General features: G+C 42.3%; 1 protein-coding gene across 1 annotated transcript in view; it reads left to right on the forward strand.

The window, feature by feature from the left end:
* Positions 1–13,627, forward strand: part of PSTPIP1 (proline-serine-threonine phosphatase interacting protein 1) — a 60,773-nt gene extending 47,146 nt beyond the window's left edge. Inside the window, exons 10-15 of the mRNA XM_013957080.2 lie at positions 802–900; positions 1,665–1,761; positions 4,441–4,525; positions 6,008–6,078; positions 8,665–8,762; positions 11,358–13,627. Coding sequence (XP_013812534.2) covers positions 802–900; positions 1,665–1,761; positions 4,441–4,525; positions 6,008–6,078; positions 8,665–8,762; positions 11,358–11,489 — 582 coding nt within the window. The 3' untranslated portion in view covers positions 11,490–13,627. The remainder of the gene's footprint in view (positions 1–801; positions 901–1,664; positions 1,762–4,440; positions 4,526–6,007; positions 6,079–8,664; positions 8,763–11,357) is intronic.
* The last annotated feature ends 5,167 nt before the right edge of the window (positions 13,628–18,794 follow it).

Consider the following 18,794-nt stretch of genomic DNA (forward strand, 5'->3'; position numbering starts at 1 on the left):
CTGGACATAATTACTAGCAAATGGAGATGGAAACAGATGGCTGGAAGCATCTGAGCTTTTCACACCTTATATAAAACTGAAAATTGATGTTCTACTTGTAACAGTACAACTTGGAGATCAGTTTTTTTTCCTAAGTTTTTAAAAGAAAGAGTTTATCTGCCTCTTCCTCCATCTTAGTTCACAGTCCTTTCTTTTTTCCTCTTCATTCCCCCAAACCTAGTCAGCTTTATAATAACATGACAAATTCAGGCAGATGGGGGAGGAGAATCAATTCTGAAGAAAGAAAAATGCCTTTTCTTTACCATTAAAATAATCTCGGAGATGAACAAAGGCAACCCCAGAGAACCCCAAATAGCTTCAATATAGAAAAGTTTGGAAACACATTTCAGAGGGCAGACATGGATATTTTTGGCTCTACCTCTAATGTAAATACAACCCTCTCATCACAGCATTCTTCTGGCTTCTTTAGCATCAAGATTGCAGTACAATGGGTAAACAGGACCATCGCTCTGAAATCACTGGCTGTAGGTAGCATTCAAATCCAAACACTGATTATGTTCCCCTGCTTTATTTTTGTCTGCATAACATAACTTTAATTTGGTGCAATGACTTAAGAAAACATCCCTGAGCATGAGCGAATAGATGTACTTTCCCCAGTAGCTGAACAGACGTCCTCTATGAAGCATCCTTCAGAACAGTTTGCAGAAGAACCTGGCATAGAGGAGTCCCAGCCCCATCACTGCCTGCAATATGAATAACTAACTACCCTGACGCTCCCTCACATCTCTTCTCTGGCTTTAGGTCTTCCAACTCCAGGAGTGCGACCGCATCACCATCCTCCGAAACTCACTGTGGGTTCACTGTAACCAGCTCTCCACACAGTGCGTGAAAGATGATGAGGTAGGGGCACCTGTCAAGGACTTTGTGTGTGGAGGAGTCCTTTAAGAACACAGTACTGGCCTGCCCTTCCCTTCATGTACTGATCGTCTCCAGCAAACCGGTTTCAGTACTGTTCTGGCATGTTCAGTGAGCGGAGAGCCTGCTGAATTAAGCTTGTTCCCTCTCCCCTAGGTGTGAAACAGATATATGCCTGCATTTAGACAGTCTGTGTTGCATTTCATGACACTTACTATACCTCCTCTCCTCAGTCTGTCAGGGAATGCCTCCAACTACCAGGTTGATAAGTACTCAGTCAAGTATATTTGGGCTCAAGCGCAACTTTCAGAAAGGCATCCAGTCATGGTCTCAAAACACAAAGACATAGAGAATACACCAATCCATGTTGGTATTTTGCTTTTTGTTTCAAACTTTGAATCTCATGGCAGAGCTGTGGCTCACATCATAAAAATGTGGGTCTTATTCCTAATCTGAGTATGTTTGAGTTTTAATTTTCACAGTGGTTGGTTCCTACTATTAATTTCTTTACCGCACTGAAAAGCCCTGGACTGCCTCCTTCCTTGTCTCATAAAAGGATGTCCAGAACACAAGTAAACAATTGTGTTACATGTAAAGAAGAATGGTTGTACCAGAGACAGGCCAAAGATCCATCCAGATCAGATGTGCCAAGTGGAAAATATCTTTTAAGGGGAAAAGTATTAGAAAAGAATTAATTGTTAATTCAATGCAAAATGTTGAAATTTAAGCTCTTGGTCTCTGTTTTGTAGCTGTATGAAGAGGTTCGGGTAAGCTTGGAGAACTGCATTATAGAGTCAGACATAGACTACTTCATCAAGACCAAAATGACAGGAACGCAACCTCCAGGTAATTATTCCTATGGGCCTTGTCAGATGAGTAACCTGTTAAGTTTAGGCTGCAGTTATGCAGTACACCTCCTTTGGGAATGAAGCCCACTGGAGGAGTTCTTGCTTTCTCTCTGCTCTGGCTATTCATTCCACCCACTGCAGTTCACTTCCTCCTCACTGTGCTGCCATCACTCGTTGTGCAGCACTGTAAGTGGGATTGCTGAATGATCCGAGTTAAAAATAATTCTCCAAAAAAGAAGAATTTATTTTGGTTTTTAAACCAGGCTCATTTCACAGTACAGCTGAACTGGCACAGCTAAGGAGGAGGCAAACTGCCTTGCAGAGATGGCATCCTCAATTTCCCGCAGTGGTGACAAGTCAGAGTCAACTTATCATGCAACCGCACCCTGGTGTCCCCTTGACAGAGATGCTGCCTCTTTGTTTGTAGCACAGAGAAGACCAGACTTTGTATTCAGTTTTATTCCCCATTGGATAGGTGGAACAACATCTTCGGACCTCTCAGAAGTTGTTTGTATAAGGGCAAGTCTCTGGCTGAGGGAGATTTTGAATGAAATTGGCTTTGCTCCAGAATGCAGAAGTGATGTAAGGTTCAGAGATCTCTGTCCATTCAAGCCAAAGGAGCCTTTTCATTGACTTCAGTGACCAAACACCTCTGTGCCCTAATGGAGACTGGGAGAGCAAGAGCTAACAGCAATCATAAAATGAAAACACGCTGCTCCAGGGTGGGAGTTCTCTGAACATGTCATAGAAATGAGGCCACCTAATGTTTCACACACCCCAAATAGAAACCACAGCCTCTTACTTCAACAAGGGGTATAAGCTATTTACAGACTAAGTGAATGCCTGTACTTCCCCGCAGCTGCTGCAGTAAACAAAGATTTACAGCCTTCGGGAAAGGAGAGAAAACCCCTATTTCATCTTTTCATTAGCTGAGGATGTATGTATGTACCTATTCTGAAAAGATCTCCTCCTCCCTCATTTATTTGTGCATAGATACTGTTTCACTTCCATTATCTGCTGTGGTACCATATTGCTTTGTCAGAGAGAGAAAATCCCCTTAGTGTGGACTCACTAGTATCAATAGAGCTTACTTCCATTCAGAATGGGCAGTAGGCTATATTGGGATAAGGACATTTGATACTGATACAGCCTTCCATACTAGGAGTTGCACTGGTACCAACACTGGCAGAAGGGAGAACTGTGTCTTGCAAGAGTGTGAAACAACTTCTGTATACAAGAAAGCTCTAATTCTCAGCTAGATTTTTTTGTGTGAGATTTCTCCAGTCGCCTAGGCAATTTTCTGAGAACAGTTCTTGGCTATGTCAAGACTCATTTCTAATAAAAAAAACAGTGGAGAAAAAACCCTCGAGAGCTTTGTAAAAAGTGATGGAACAACTGACTCTTGCTTTTTTTTGCCACCTGCTAGAAGGTGACCTGTTTTGGAAGTAACATCATAGTATCTCCACAACTCTGGCTAATGAGTTTGCAGAACAGCACACAATAAGTGGTTTTGCACTGCGTAACCCTCATACGGACAAAAGCTTTTGGTTTCTTCAGGTAGAGCTGTTGCTCTCTCCTCTTCTACCTAATGGTAACATATATTACAGACTAGAAACCATACCAGGTGACAATCTAGAAGGGTAATAGAAGGAGACCCTTAAATTGGTCAGAAAACTCCCTAATTACTGTGAGTTATTTGTAGTGATCACTCCATACTCCTCCACACATGGAGTTGTATGTGCATGCTCCACTTATGAACTTGGCGGGCCCAATGTGAGAATACTAACACAACCCTTCACCCCGGTTCCCATTTCTTAATTGGAATGTATCAGAACAGAGCTCATACAGTCTCACGGCTTCTGAATCAGACTTTGTTGCGTTTGTTTTGCTTTAACACAGAGAAGGCAGAAAGGGTGTGTGGCCACCTGCTCTAAGCAACTTCACTGTAAAGCTAGACTTTGAAATGGTCTCAATTTTGCCCTTAACAACACCATAGGGGAGAGGGAAGGTGCTGTAACATAACTGTGTTTGAGAGAACAAAAATCAAATATCTGTGGATAAACAGCAAATCAGCTCTCAAGGGGTGGAGGGGGAAGATAAGAAAGGTAGGAAGTCACTTATGCACAAGCACAGACCAGGAAATTGCTCATTATTGCTGCAGGCAATAAGCTCAGAAATTTCCCCGGCTCTGACAAAAATTCCTGATTCAATACATCCCCCCCCAAAAAAACCCCAAACCCTAAAACATTAAAATAAAATACAAAACACCCCCAAACCACTGCAGCCAGTTGAGTCAAGGACATGGTCCCAAGCTTGCAATGGCCGTGCTCTGCTCCTTAAAGCTGAAGGGGATAGAAAAGGCAACAGAGAAAACAGTCATGGAGGAAACTGCCTTCTGGATTAGGTTTAGCCACAGCTATTGGAATGGTTCTCCAGGACCTTGACTGTGCTTGTGTCAGCTCAAAGATACCTTTCCACCAGGGACACATCTGCATGCAATCACTTGAATGGCTTTTGTCAAGTCCCCAGGTCCCTCCGAGCTGCTCCAGTAAGTTAAAGGCGAGTGCGCTGTAGTTTGCTCCACCAGCCCCTGAACTGCTACGCTATCAATTGCATACTGGTGGAGAGAGATAGGATTTGCCTGTTTGAACATCTCATTGTTATTGCCCTATTGCAGGTGCAATAGGATATGAGAACTATTACGACAGAGAACCAAACAGAACTAACAGCAGCCCGACCCAGTCTTGTGGGATGATGAAAAGGTGAGTGGCAAACCTTGGCTCCCAGAACAGCAAACAGGATCTGGAAAGTTACTGCTTCCTTATTGTAGGAAAACCTATTAAAACTGCAGTCACAGTAATTTTGCCATGGCCTAGTGGGAAGAGAGACAGGGGACAAGCTGAGAAAACAATTAGGTGGCCAGCAATAGAGAGCATTCACTTATTTGCTCTTTTGCAGTGAGTCATGGCACATTGCAACAAAAACACTTTGTGCAAGAGATGGCAAAGGTGATTCTTGCTGGGAGTGAAGGCTGGGGATAGCTGTCTTTTTCAGTAATACCTCCTGGCTGACTGCTCTGCACTGCCCAGCTGAGCAGAACAAAGAGCTGTTCTCTGTATCTAGACCAACGAAAAAACAATACTTAGTGGAATAACTGTGATGATTAGGGAGTCAATTTTTCTTCTAATCTATTTAGGCTGGTAAATGCTTTCTAACATGGATACAGTTTTATCAGCAGTAGAGCATGGTAGCATGGTTTAAATATTTTATACTAAAATGGCTAATTCACAGTGGCTTTTTAAAGCAGATCTTTATATTTTGACAAGCCTCATTAGATGGCAAAGTCAAGGAGGGGGTTGTGGACTCCCATTTAAAACATACGTTGTCCAGGCTTGTTAGTGAGCTGATAAAGTTTGTACATAATACTTTGTTTTTCAGTCAGAAACTAGATTTTCTGTAATAACAAGTTCCTCTGCTGCATGCTGTACAATTACAGAAGACAATTGCACTGCAATTCAGAATACAACCATGCTCTGCAAGGGCAAACAGCCTAGAGAGACTCATTCTGAGTTTTTCAGAAACTGCTGAGCTTGGATATCCAGTTTGCAGAAACACTGAGCCTTCACCAGCTGAAAAATATCAAATCCTTTAAAATTGTCTTAAGTGGGCAATGCTATTGCTATCTATGCTTGAGAATCCTGACCCATATCCTCTCTGCTTGGTCTCCAATATCAAGCTGTGATGTGGAAAATATCCAAGGATAGATTTAAAAACAAAAACAAAACAAAAAAACCTTAAGACTAACAGTTTTTAGAAAGGCGTGTTATAGCCTTTGTATTTTAAATTTTATCAGTTTTTCTTAAAGACAAAGGGATGGTAATCATATAAACAGTTGAAAATCAACTGATAATAAATTTAATAATTGATAAATAAATTGAATGAGATAAATTGTGCATCATAAGCCTTTAGATCAACGAAAGCTATTACATGATTTATTTTGTGCACAGTTTAATGATGATCAAAGGTTCGACAGGTTCAGTATTTTGCTGTGTTTCTTTTAAGTATATTTTTATCTGAAGATAAATATATCTACAGCATAAATGAAAATACATGGCTACAGGAAGAGGTGACATCTACCTAGTGCTGCAGCAGATGGAGGGAAAGCAGAGACTTGCAAAGACTAAAGAACGCACATACCCAATCCTGTTCACTCATTTTGTCATTGGCTTTTCTTGGTTCTGCAGATTCTCTGGACTACTACATGGAAACAGCAAAAACAATGGGGAAAGCATCATTCCTTCTGCCCCTCCTTTTGGTATGCCTCTTCAGGAAGTAAAATTACCAGATGTGTTTGTTTAAGATCACATTGCTAAATGAAGCTTTGACATAGAGCAGAAATGGTACAGCAGGCATTCACGTATTGGCAGTCAAGAGCAATCTGCAAACTAATTTAGCTCAGATGTGTATTAAGCAACTTCCCCAGTTTAAAATGCCAAATAATCCATATAATTTTTGGGGCATATAATTTTTCAGAACTCTCCCTGGGCAAGGGAGAGCTGTAAATTCTGACCGACACTGCCTGGCTTAGATAATAGTTTTCTTCTAAGGTAGGATATACTACCTCTGAGCAGCACACGGGAGTCTCTTGAGTTTTTAAAGAGATCAGCTTCATGCCCTGTGAATGCAAATATCCATGCTGTTTCACAGTTACACTGTCTTATCGCAACCCTTGCAGCTAAGCATTTATCAGAGGACATTTAAAACATAGTATTTTGACTGTGCAGAAAGTAACAGCTTATGACATTTTTATTGGCTTGATATAAAACAAAGAAATCTTAACTGTGATTTCTGCCTAAAGAACCAAAAATGCTGTTTAGTACAGCTTTAAAACGTACCCAAATCAGTTTCCTGTCTCAGGCCTGCCTGTCTGCTTGGACACCCAGAAATGAAGTGCAGACTATCTGATTTGTTGCATTTGGCGCCCAGCCAGGGGAGACTCTTCAAAGCTATCAAACACCAGTTGGACCTGCCAGGCACCAGCCGCCTTCCACTTCCAGGGTATTCAGAGTGTCCATGCAAATGTAGCCTGAAGGCATCCAGTCCCTCACAGAGTTGCATCACAGCTGCATATGTAATAGCATATTAAGAAACAAACAGCATTGCCACATTGAGTGTGGATTTAACAGTGGCTCTAGTCCTTATCCAAGTAACCAGTCAACATCTGTGATGGTCCCTTTTGTTGAGGCCTGGTATAATCTCCCTGTAACTGCAAAAAAGCCCTACAGGCTGCCTCTCCTTTCATTAGGATGTTACCTAGAGCCTGGGTATATCTCACTGTGCAGTTAACACACCCTTGTCTTTACATTCTGGAAAATCCTTGACTTTGATCAAGTAGCGTTTTTAACCTGGGCTGATCTACCAGGTTATCAGTATGTAACTAGAGCCCACCTTCCCCTTCCTCTTTAGCTGAGCCCTGCAGCTTAAAGTTACTCAGTCCCTGACTAGCCTCCCCTGCCTTCCCATAACCTTTCCCAAAGCAGGGCACGTTTTCGCACAACTGATGGGGAAAGAATCCTGGCCCGGAGAAACAGGGGCCCAGACACATTTAGGGCAGTGCAGAAGTGAAGCAGGCAGAGGTAACACAGTTTAGGGTAGTTATTCCACCTGAACTTGCTTGGGCTGGGGACAGGAGGGCAAAAGTGTTCCTTGAACAAGGCCCTCAGGAATGGCAAATACCATCTTTGTTCAGCTTTTTTGCCTCCTGCCACGCTGCTCTTTCAGCCTCTCAAAGGTCAAAGAACTGACAGTACTCCTTAGAGCAGGATAACTAAACCAAGGATTTACTGCAGCAAAGTTTACAGGGATCCTGGCCACTCCATGCTCTGTCAGAGCGCTATCAACTCACTGACACAGAGGAGTCATACATAGGGGAAACAGCTGCACGCCCCAACGGCAGGAGAAAGCTCCCAGGCAGAGGGATGGGAAGGAAATGGTTCTTTCTGCTTCCCAGGCCCAAGTCAGCATTCTTTGATTCTGACTACACGCAAACTGTATGGCTATAGCATGCAGAAGCATCATGATATTTGCCTCTGCTAAAACCACTTGGTTTTGACTATATTTATTGGGATGTTGCTTTTAATCAGAGCCATGGCTTCAAGGACTCTTCAAGGAGTTAGGAAAACATCAAGTCCCTCTGAAAGTCCTCCTGCTCCATACTGTGTGCCCAGCACTTTGACCAGGGCTTTTCACCTGTTGACACAACTCTCATGGGCTTGGTCCTGCACTCCCAAAGCCATTTTTAGAATAATCCTTCAGGCAGATTACCCTCACAGTTGCACTCTGATGTCAATGGGATACAGTGTATACCAGAGCATCAAGAGAAAGTTTCCCTAATTATGACAAGCTGGATTGAATCAACATATTTCAAAAAGGTCACTTTAGTGACAAATGGCTATCCAGGAACTATATAAGCTAGTGAAAAAAGTCTGACAACCCATTGACACCATGTTTCCTATCTTTCTCAAGGGAAAAAGAAAGGCCCATGTGAATCAATGTACTACTAGAATTTTGCACCTGCAGTAGCAACATTTTAAACCAGTTTAATCATCGTATTTCCTTTTTCAGACCATTGGGATTGTGTTTTATCTGGGTGAATGTTTTCCCCAACCTGGATGAGGCTAAAGCTAGTTTCTGGCCTCCCACAAAGTTCAATGGGTGTATTACCATCTAATCAATGGGACACAGTTTTTGTGCAAAACTTTACATTTCACAGCAGCTTTTCTAGACATGTACATCTCTGCACACAGAGAGAACAGAGACCCTTGTGTCTGTGAACTCTTGCATATGATCCCATGTATTGATAAGCAAGTGAACTCTTCGTTTCTCTTTCCCCCCCCTGCAGAGAAAACAGATGGGGTCTATGCATCCATTTTTGTAAATGAACAAGCAGGAATCACATCGTCACAGGACTACAGAGTACTTTATGACTACGCAGCCCAGGTAACCAAAAGCTTAAGAATGAATATTTCATACAGTGCCAGATTTAAAATAGATGTCATCAATCTAAATGTCTTGAAAGTGGTAATTCTGTGAAGGAGGTGTTATCCTTACTTTACAGACAGGGATACTTAGAGAATTATTGGTCAAGGTCACACATGGAAGCCAGCAATCCCAACTGCAAGTTCTTGGCACAAATCACTAGACCATGCTGCCTCAAGATGAAACGATTACATTTTTTGCAAGTGATTACACATTAGCATCATACATCCTTGCCTTAATCAGTGCTGGCTGTTGCAAGCTCCTTCTAGAGACATGGGGGACTCAAAAACATGGGAAACTATTTTTTAGGTGATGATAGCTAAGTATGCAGTTTTACAGGCACAAGTGTATGGAATGTCCCACTGAAACTATTACAAAACTTACTTAAGATCCTGCTCCTGTGCTAGTATATGCTTATGCGAGCCCCATACCCTGAAGAGATGTATCAAGGACAACATATCCACACAGAATATAGTGAATATAGGATTAGTGTGAAAGTGTTTCACTAGTGCTTTAAGAGAACAAGTGATGAAGAGCACTGCAGTCAGGTGAAATCAGAGAAGTTTGGATTAGAAGAGCAGAACTGGAAACTCAGCAAGACTGTGGTTCTGCTAAAAATGACTAGAAGCTCTTCACTGATTGAGTGGTCAAGATCTGGTCTCACCACACCCCTGAAGAACAGCACTTTCCGACACTATCATGGAAGAACTAAACAGCAATGTGAAGAGCACGGCAGCATCAGCTCCTGTGTCTTCCAGCTTTCCCTCTAAGAGTATTCTGACCTTAGATTTGTTGTGAAATGTTGTCCTAGGGAAAGTGGTTACAGATCCTTACTGCAGCTTTATAGCAGAAGTAAGAACATGCAACAGATGCCTATCTAAGAACACTTTTCCGTTTGATCTCACTTATCATGTGGGAAGTCCTACCCCAGATTAACACCCTGGCTTTAGCTGAGGTCTCCTCCAGACCGGAGTGGACTGAATCCCCACATTATAAGACGACTCTTAAATAAATCATACCGTTTCCTTGTACTTTGATGTTGCAGGTTGCAGAATCACAGCCTTGGCTTCAGCTGACTTGCAGTTTGTGCATGTCCTAGCATTTGTAGCATAAGTATTTTTCACCTAAATGACCTCCTGAACCCCCCCCCCCCTTTTTTTTTAAATGGGCCTGAAACAACATGAGGTCTGGCATTTTCATGCTACTCCAGTTCCTGAGTGATGGAAACACCTTGAGCTCATATTACTTTTAGCTCTGTTAAACAGATCTGTAAGGGGGGAAAGGAAATCATTTAAATAAATAAATAAATAAATAAATAAATAAAAGAAGTTCACAGGCTTTCAGAGCACCAGGTGCAGATCTTCAGTTGTTTCAGATAGTCAACTGGGTAGTCAAACTGTACAAACTGCATTCTCCCCATGAAAATACCCAGTGGCCTGCCAACTGTTCCTCGTGAGAGTCAGTCTTTGGAAAAGGCTCACTGAACAGACCATGATGATTTTGACTTTCTCCATGGACCGGCCATAAATGGCCAATATTGATAAAATGCGGGTGCATGACAAAACCAGGTAGCCAGACAAGTTATGACCGCAGAATACGTGCTGAAAGGAGAGCATTCTCTTAAGTACAGCAGTGTTCTGACACCTTTTAAATGTACTTTGTTTTGCTTTGTTTTAAGCCCTCTTTTATTATTTGTTTAAAAGTCCATTCAAGCACAGCTGAAAACACCTCTGTTTGTGGCAGTTCCCTTAAGGGGACTTCTGGATCCCTTTGTCAAGGAAACAGATCCCTAGTCCAGGAGATGACTTCCAAATTTGACACGCTAAGATTTTTCACTGCTGAGAAAGAAGCCTGTTAATACTTTTAGTCCCTACATATATTGAGGCTTCTCTCTTTTCAAGTCCGTTCTTACCCGCTCAGCTACATCAGCTAAATCTAAATGTAATGTATCAAGCCCATTTTTGGAAGCCTATGATATCCCATTTTCTATTTTACTACACTGTGGGTAGCAAAATGGTTTCCTAATGAAAAATAGGATGGCACCACTGAATGGACTGAGAGCCAGAATTGCTTGCAACTACTCTCTTTTAGGGATAAAAGTTACCCATTTCAGGAGTAGTCACTATACCTCCACTGGTCACCACCGTTTTGTATTAAGAGACCTGAGAGATCTATTTAAGGCCTGGATTAGTGGAGGCACTATTTTTATCTCCCTTGGAAATTAAGCCTTGTACTATTTTATTTAGCAACACCTACAGGCTAGGGAAAGGTCAGGTTGGCTGGTTTAGGAAAGTCATATTCAACCCTTTCTGGCCATCCCTTACAATACAGAAGTCAGTTCTAGGGAACATGGAGGCTGGGGAAGTTTCTGAACATTTTAAGGAAACAGCCAGCTCAGTAAGTGCATAATCCCTGCCTGTCTGATATTACAGGCTCATTGCCAACCAGAAGGACATTGGGATACTGTTGATGAAAGGCAGGGTAAGACACCTGATACATGCTCAGGCCCTTCTGTGCTCTCAAGCTAATCAGATTTCATTCCCTCTCTCTTTTCAGAACATGGATGAACTGGACATCAGTGAAGGAGACGTTGTAGTTGTCATTGAAGAAAGAGAGGATGGCTGGTGGACTGCAGAAAGGAATGGGCAGCGAGGCTATGTGCCAGGGTCCTATCTTGAAAAGCTCTGATGAAAAGTAGTTGCAGTCCTCAGACTTTAAAAATATTATACTACTGAAAGAAATAGCACGCAAGGTCTGCTTCAGTTGACCAAGGGCACTCCATAACATTATCCTCTACAATTATTAGTCAGGAAATAACCAACTGACTGTGCTTTTCTCTTCCTCTTCTCACGCCCACCTTTTGGCCTACGTTGTCTGAGAAAATTTGCTTCACCTCAGAGAGGCTAGAACTTGTGTTTCTTACCAAGTTCCTTCCCACCCTCATCACACTGTGGTGCCAACAATGTCTCAAAGCTTGACAAATCCAGAAGAACAATCCTGTCCAGAGCTTTACTGCACTAAACAAAAAAGATCCAAGAACTAGATGTTTCTCCAGGACAGGGGATCACCTTCAGCCAGCCTGTGACCCACTTGTGGTCCCAGCAGCCACATTCTCTTACTGATCCCCTACTCTAACTGCACAGGCCACACAAGTATCTCTGATGGGGTGGAATCCAGAGGGCACACGTATTCCGCAGGCAGATACCTTTGATGGTTGAGGGTCTTAGCTGTACAAAGCAAGGCAGAAGCTCTTTTAAGTTCCCCTCTACAACATATGGGTATCCAGGGAGAAAGGTGGGGGATCCTCTGCTATTCTTTATCACAGTCAGTGACATATGAAAAACAATGAATGCAGCTAGACAGAAGCACCTGTAGGACAGAGACACACACTGGTAGGAAGAAAACATAAAGCCATGCCCACCACAGTGATCTTCTAGCACAATGAAACCCATGTCTTCTATGGCTTTGCTTTGCACTGGATTCTGGAGCAGCAAAATAAGGACAGATGATGAGCCCAAGGCTAGCTTTTGCTAGCTGGATAGTTTACCAGACACTTCTCTGGCATTTTTCATGTTTAAATAAAAGGAAAGCCTTCCAGCAGCACTGCACTGTCCTGATCACTCTCCTCTGAGAGAGCTGCCAATTACTTTCTCATGCAATCTGCATACAAATATCAGTTAAATCTCCTTCCAACTCACTTGTCCACCTGACCGATCATTTCCATTTCCTCTTCTTCCCACAGGCTCTCCTGGCTCTTTAAATGCTATCTACAGCCTCTGCATCTCTGAGATTGCTGGCACAGGATTGTCCTTGATCCTTTCCAGTTACTCATCCTGTGCTTGCTCTTCAACAAACTCTCTTCAGTGAACCTGCACAGGGCAACTTCTCTGTATTTCACAGCCTTTCAGCTCTATCAGTCTTTTTAGTTTAGTATGTGGGAATGTTTCCAACTGCCACTGCACTTACCAATGAACTATTAGATACTTTCAGCCACTCCTCTTTTCAGTATTTAGAGATGGTTTAAAAAAAAAAAAAAAAAAAAAAAAAAAAAAGAGGTGAAGAGATCTATTTCGGGGGACAGAATGACCTTGTTTGCCAATGTTCAGATTTTAAAACTGAACTAAGTCAGAGAAAATGAGTGAAAATTGTTACCCAAAAGGCCCAGAGCAGAGAGGAACTGTTAGCTAAATCACAGTGAGGAAGTCGAAGAGAAATCTAGAGAGAAGTCAAAGCCATAGTGGTCAATGGGATTGTTCCTTAGATGAGCTAGAGTGAGGGTCAGAGACACTTGCAGTATCTTATTCTAATTCCTTGCTTCAAGAGTGGAATAAAAGTTGCTGTAGGTCCTTTCTCTTCAATTTTCCTGCAGTCCTTTGCACAGGCACACTTGCCCTTCCCACAGTTCCCCATGCTACTAAGCAGCACATCTGCAACAGTGCCAAGGCACTGTTTGTACCTCCCATTAGCAAAGGCTCAGAAGACCTGCAGAAACCTGAATGGCATTAAAGGCGCTATGTTATATTAGTGTTCATGCAGGTTGAGGATGCCAATGACAGGTTTCTGTGGCCCAGTCTGAATTTGACAGTGATAGAAACACGGTTCACAATAGCCTTCAGTTAGGCCACTGCACTGTAAATGGCAGTTGTCAAAGACAACTGCAACATAGCTAGCTCATCATGTACAGCACGAGAGGAAACCTAAAGTATGACAGATTTAATATATTTGCTTCTTTAATACCAAGTCTTTCATAAACAGAATTGTAATAAACCAACAAATATATGTGTATAGGTAAATATTTTGCAGATGATCTTGATTAAAGGGAAAATAATATACTTCTGAGATGCATCTCCTTTAACTATGATACAGGGATTCTGCTAAGACTCTCACTTCTCTGGGGGTGCAGACAGCCTCACAGCAGCCACTGCAAGACCCAGTCCTGGTTAGCTTGTGACTTTGTTACAGATCGTCTTTGCCTACATGTACCATAAGGTCTGTACTAGCTGACAGACAGCTACTGGAACGGTAACTGCTGTTTCTACCCCATCAAAGCATTTCATGTTTTTGCTGTTAAACTCAGGAAACCTGTTTCTTTCCTACATATCTTTTCTTCTATCAAGTAAATACTGTTGTAACTGGAAGAGGCTAGAGATACACTGTTATAGCATTTGGGACCCACATGCTAACTGCAGACTGTTCAGGAAATGAAAAAGCAGCAGCAGGGTTTTCTCATGATTAAATTCCCCTGCTTTACACTAAAGAATTTGGCTGATATGTAGTTACCAAACCATATCTATGCAGTTTGCCCTATCAGTGTGGCAACACTTGTCAGAAATAGAATAGAGATATCAAGAGATACCCATACCCTCTGAGTACACCCACACTTTAGGTATCATCCACCCAGGCAGTAGGAAAAGCAGGAAGGTCAAATGTCGGTTATTGCCTTCAGTTCTCTCCAGCTGGGTAACACCGGCAACAAGATTGATGCACTCAAGAAATCATTTAATTTTCAGGTAAGATGGAAAACTGAAACAGATCTTTTCCAGTGGAAGTCATTCTTAAACCAAACTCCAACATTTTTGATTGAATTTTTTTGATAAATACTTCTGAGAAGCCTCTATTTTCATTTTGACCACTATTTATTTGGAGGAGGTGCCAAGCAACATGCAGGGCCAAACAACAGCTGCAGACAAAGCTGTGTGTTTGTAAATCTAACTCTTAGTTCACAGCATACTCTAAATAAGCAGAATATCTCTTTACTTACACTGCCAGTATTCTGGCTCTGGATGGGTTCAAACACAAGAAGCTGTTCCCAGAGCATGAGGAACATGCTTCTGCCAGTTGCTCTGCAAGCAGGGAACCTAATTACCCATTTATAGCCTTTGGCTAGTATGTATATACACACAAACTAATTAAAGAGAATTTTAACAAAATTACCGAGCTGTTTTTGACTCAGCATTGCAGAGTACGCTTTAGTTTGCATAATACACAACTAGTATTTCATGCTGAGTGTTTTCAGACTTGTAACTGTTAATTCTAGAAACCTTGACAAGGCCATGAAAAACCTATAGGCACCTTCTATCCATTAAACAAATGGACAAGAAAGGCTAGGAGACATTTCCTTCATAAACTCCAACAAAATAGAAAGGTTCATGACTAAGGTTCATACCTGCTGCTCTTCTAGAGGGATTCTGGATTTGAACAACGTGGTCACAAGACTGCTATGAAAAAGCATAGCAGTAATCTGTTCCATTATTCCTTTAAGAGGAGCAGGAAAGGAAAGTTGAAAGTAGGCAATCCAGCCCAGTAGTGCTCTTACACAAGACTCAAATACGCACACAGTTCTCCTTTACCATGTTATTAAGAACAAGAACTACAAAATCTGTTTTAAAATAACATTTAACCAACAGCAATTGTGTATAATCTGACAGGAAATGTCTACAAGGGCAGTGTGAAGTCCATCTCTGCACAGAACAGACTTCAGCTGCTGTATGTGGCATTAAGACCCCACAAGCCAGATATAGAACTTGGTCAAAGCATCACTGGACTAGAAAGAGAGGACTCTTAGACACAGTGCTAGAATAGCCAACACAGTCAGTTCTTAACCACGCAGAAAGGACCTCCTGACAAGCTTACGGATCCATCATTACAGAGAGATAGCTTCTAGCATTTTTTACAACTAGTCACTCAAAAAAGGTACAAATCAACCCCTTCTACAGTAGGCCAGCTGAGCAGTCAGCAACAGCAGGAGTGCAGTGGTTGCAGTTGTGAAGTGCTTGTCACCTCCTTGAGGACCCTGACTCGAAATCTGTGTTAGGAACAAACCTGGCATACTTCAGCGACCATGCTGACAGAAGATATACATTAGACACAAACAGTAGCAACTTACCTTGGATTGCTTCTTGTCTTGCTGGACAATTACGCTTCTATACCTCTTCAAGAGATGCATTCCAGCTCTGAGCTCCTTTTCCAAAGGTAATTTTCCAGGTGAAGACTCCCAATCACAGCTCAGTCCTCACTGATTACTGAATGCAGTTTAAGTGGAAACACATGGAGGTCAAGAGGAGCTTTATTACAAGCCAGGCATCAGATACTGCCTAATAGCAGCCTGTTTGAGTAGGGGCTGAGAAACATCCAACCTAAGCACAGGCAGATCACCAATACACGTTTCTCTGATACTATGTAACCTCTTGACTAGATTAGCTTAGCCTCCCATGTAGGAGAGATGGTTTGCCCACTGGTGCAAACAGTGCTGCCCTGGCCATCTGTGCTTATTGGCTTAACTATGTAGGCTTAGAGAACCCAGGGAACTCTTCATCAGTAGTATTTAAATGTAGTCTGCTGCACTGAAAGGTCACTGTTAACCTTCAGTCTGGACTGGCTTGAAAATCAGCCTCTGCAGCTCCAGGCTATCTTCCTCCCCCTTATCTTGTTCTCCAGCTTGCACAGCTGGGGCAATCAAAGCAAGGGCAATTAGGGGCCACACAGCTGCTAGCACTTCACCTGTCCTCAACAAATCATGCTCCTTGCTAGTGAGCAAGGAGAACGGGAAGGCACCCTTAGCTTCACCTTCACCCCTTAGATCCATGCCTGCTTGCTACCATGGAGTTATTTGCAGGACTGAGTAGCCAAACCCCTTTGGAGGTAAAGCACAGCTGGCTGTTACAAAACAAAACTAGAGACAGCATCAGGATCAGCCACTACCATCCATCAGCAACATTCACCATTCTCCTAAATTAATACCAGTACTGATAGGTACTGTCACCTACACATCATAGGTGTTTTTATATTACAGCTGTGGTACGTTGGGCATGCTCAGTGTAGCTGAGGCTAAAGCGGAGAGAATTGCTGTGATTTTGCTTCACGTCCCTTCAGTTATCAGGAAGGATCCTGCAGAACAGTACGTGGAAGTGTTTTCTGAGGAAAGAAATAGAGGAAATAGATACTAGGCCACACTGGGCTTTCTGGAAAGCAAATGCCTGTTAGGGAGTCTATGGGGGCTGCTGGGTTGGTTTTTGTAGAATACTTGTGTGGGGTAGCTAGATACTGGCAGAGGAATAGGAATTAAGTGTCCTGTCTGTGACTGGGTTATTAATGAAATGACAATGCCCCAACCACTGAGAGAAAGCTGAATAATGGAGAGGGAAAAGAGCTTTTAGTCAGTGTTTATAGTTATCTGTTTTTTGACAACTACCTAATTCCAGTGGCTAGCTCACCTTTTAGATGAGAGAAGCTCAGGGCCACAGTTAGCTCCAGATTTGTGCACTCTTGGATCATGCACAGTGAAAATTTGATCTGTTTCTGGAATGGCTAGATGATCATATTTCTATCAAATTAGCTAGTGCACACAGCACAGTGCATATCCCAGTATTCTACCAGCTGTTGAAGGACAGATGATACCTGATCTGGCACAGCGCCTCTTGGTGCAAAATTAAGAGCATATTTGCAGCCTAACACTGCTGTGTGTCATATGGCTGCAGGATTTTTGTTTGGCACAAGGGCCCTAAAGTCAGATTTACTGTGTCGCTGTACTCTGACCCAAGCCATAGACTAAATCTTGCTTCTAGATATAAAACTCTAATAGCTGAGACCTCCCTAGCTATCCTTCAGCAAAATTAGGAAAAGTCAGACTTAACATGTTTGAAATTTCTAAGAGGAAAGGAAAAAAAAGAAAAAACCTGAGCAAATAGAATTGGGCTTAGAATGTAACTACCAGTTACAGCCAGCCATTTCCACATGTCCTCTTGAAGCTGAAGAGGGTACAAAGAAACTTGGGGGGCAGGGGGGAAGAAGGCAGCAGATATCCTAAGAGGTTCTTTGAAATCAAAAAGAATTTTACTTATCAGATCAGAAAAAGCCAGTGCTGTACGCTGCCCACACCATAATTCAACTAAACCACCAAACCGAGGGCAGGCATATGGAGAAGCAACCATCACATTAATCTGTGCAATACTGAATGAATTGTAACTGCACCAGTGGTGTTTTAGCTTAATCAAACTTTGATTTGGAGCCAAAAACACATTTTGGCATTTACTGCAGCTCCTGCTCCAGGGGATATGGGCAAATGGTAAAGAAATTCTAGCCTAAACCTGAATGAAATTTCCTGAGTGTGGGATTAGACTTGGATTGTTTAAAGACCTGAAGCTAAACCCTTTACTAAAAAGTGACTTGCTCTATGATTTTTGGAGAAGTCATCATACATCAGTTTCCCCATCTGTCATGAGGAGTTTGCAAAGCACTTTGATATCACCCACTGAAAATCCTTCTGGCACGCTAAGTATTTTTGTGATCATCCAATCCCAGACTCAGTCTAAACAAGCTAGCTTTAGGTGATGGTCAGATCAATATTTGCAATGGAAAATCTTGTACAAAAGGACAAATTATATTGTGTACAGAGTGCCCTTGCTTGTTTTGCAGTAAGACTGGATGGCTTTTGGGAAGGGGGGTGCAGACATAGATAATATTCACGCTTGATGTAGTGGGGGAGTTTTGTACATTCCCTTCTGCTTTGCAGGGACACAAATGCTCAACAGCTGCATCTAAGAAAGAATTGTCTGAAATTTTAAGCTGAAAACAGTCTGTGTAGGAACTTCTTGGGAAAGTGGTGAACTTTAACCTTCCCAGGATAAGAATGTTAACATAAATGTGAATGGAAAAGCTTTCAATACACTGATAGACGTGAGAAATGCTTTGTCTTTAGAGAAGGGCTGCAGCGCCCTTCTTGTGTCTGAACCCGCCATGAGGAAGGGAGACATGAGCGACAGTGACTTTGTTCTGCTAAGTGGCAGCTAAAGGTTTTACTACGGTCACTGCTCAATTCAGCAGCCATGTGGGGATTCAAAACCAAAGAGAAGTCCTTATTCTAGGGGTAGAAGGCATCTTAAGAAATGCCTCTTCCCTGCTCAGCTGGGCCATGTGCTAGCTTTTTTTTTAAACCAGAGCACATTTAGCATAGGCTCTAAATTTAACTTATATTTGCTCAGTCTACTTCCAGTA

Source organism: Apteryx mantelli, chromosome 15 (genome assembly GCF_036417845.1).
Source record: "Apteryx mantelli isolate bAptMan1 chromosome 15, bAptMan1.hap1, whole genome shotgun sequence".
Lineage (NCBI taxonomy): Eukaryota > Metazoa > Chordata > Aves > Apterygiformes > Apterygidae > Apteryx > Apteryx mantelli.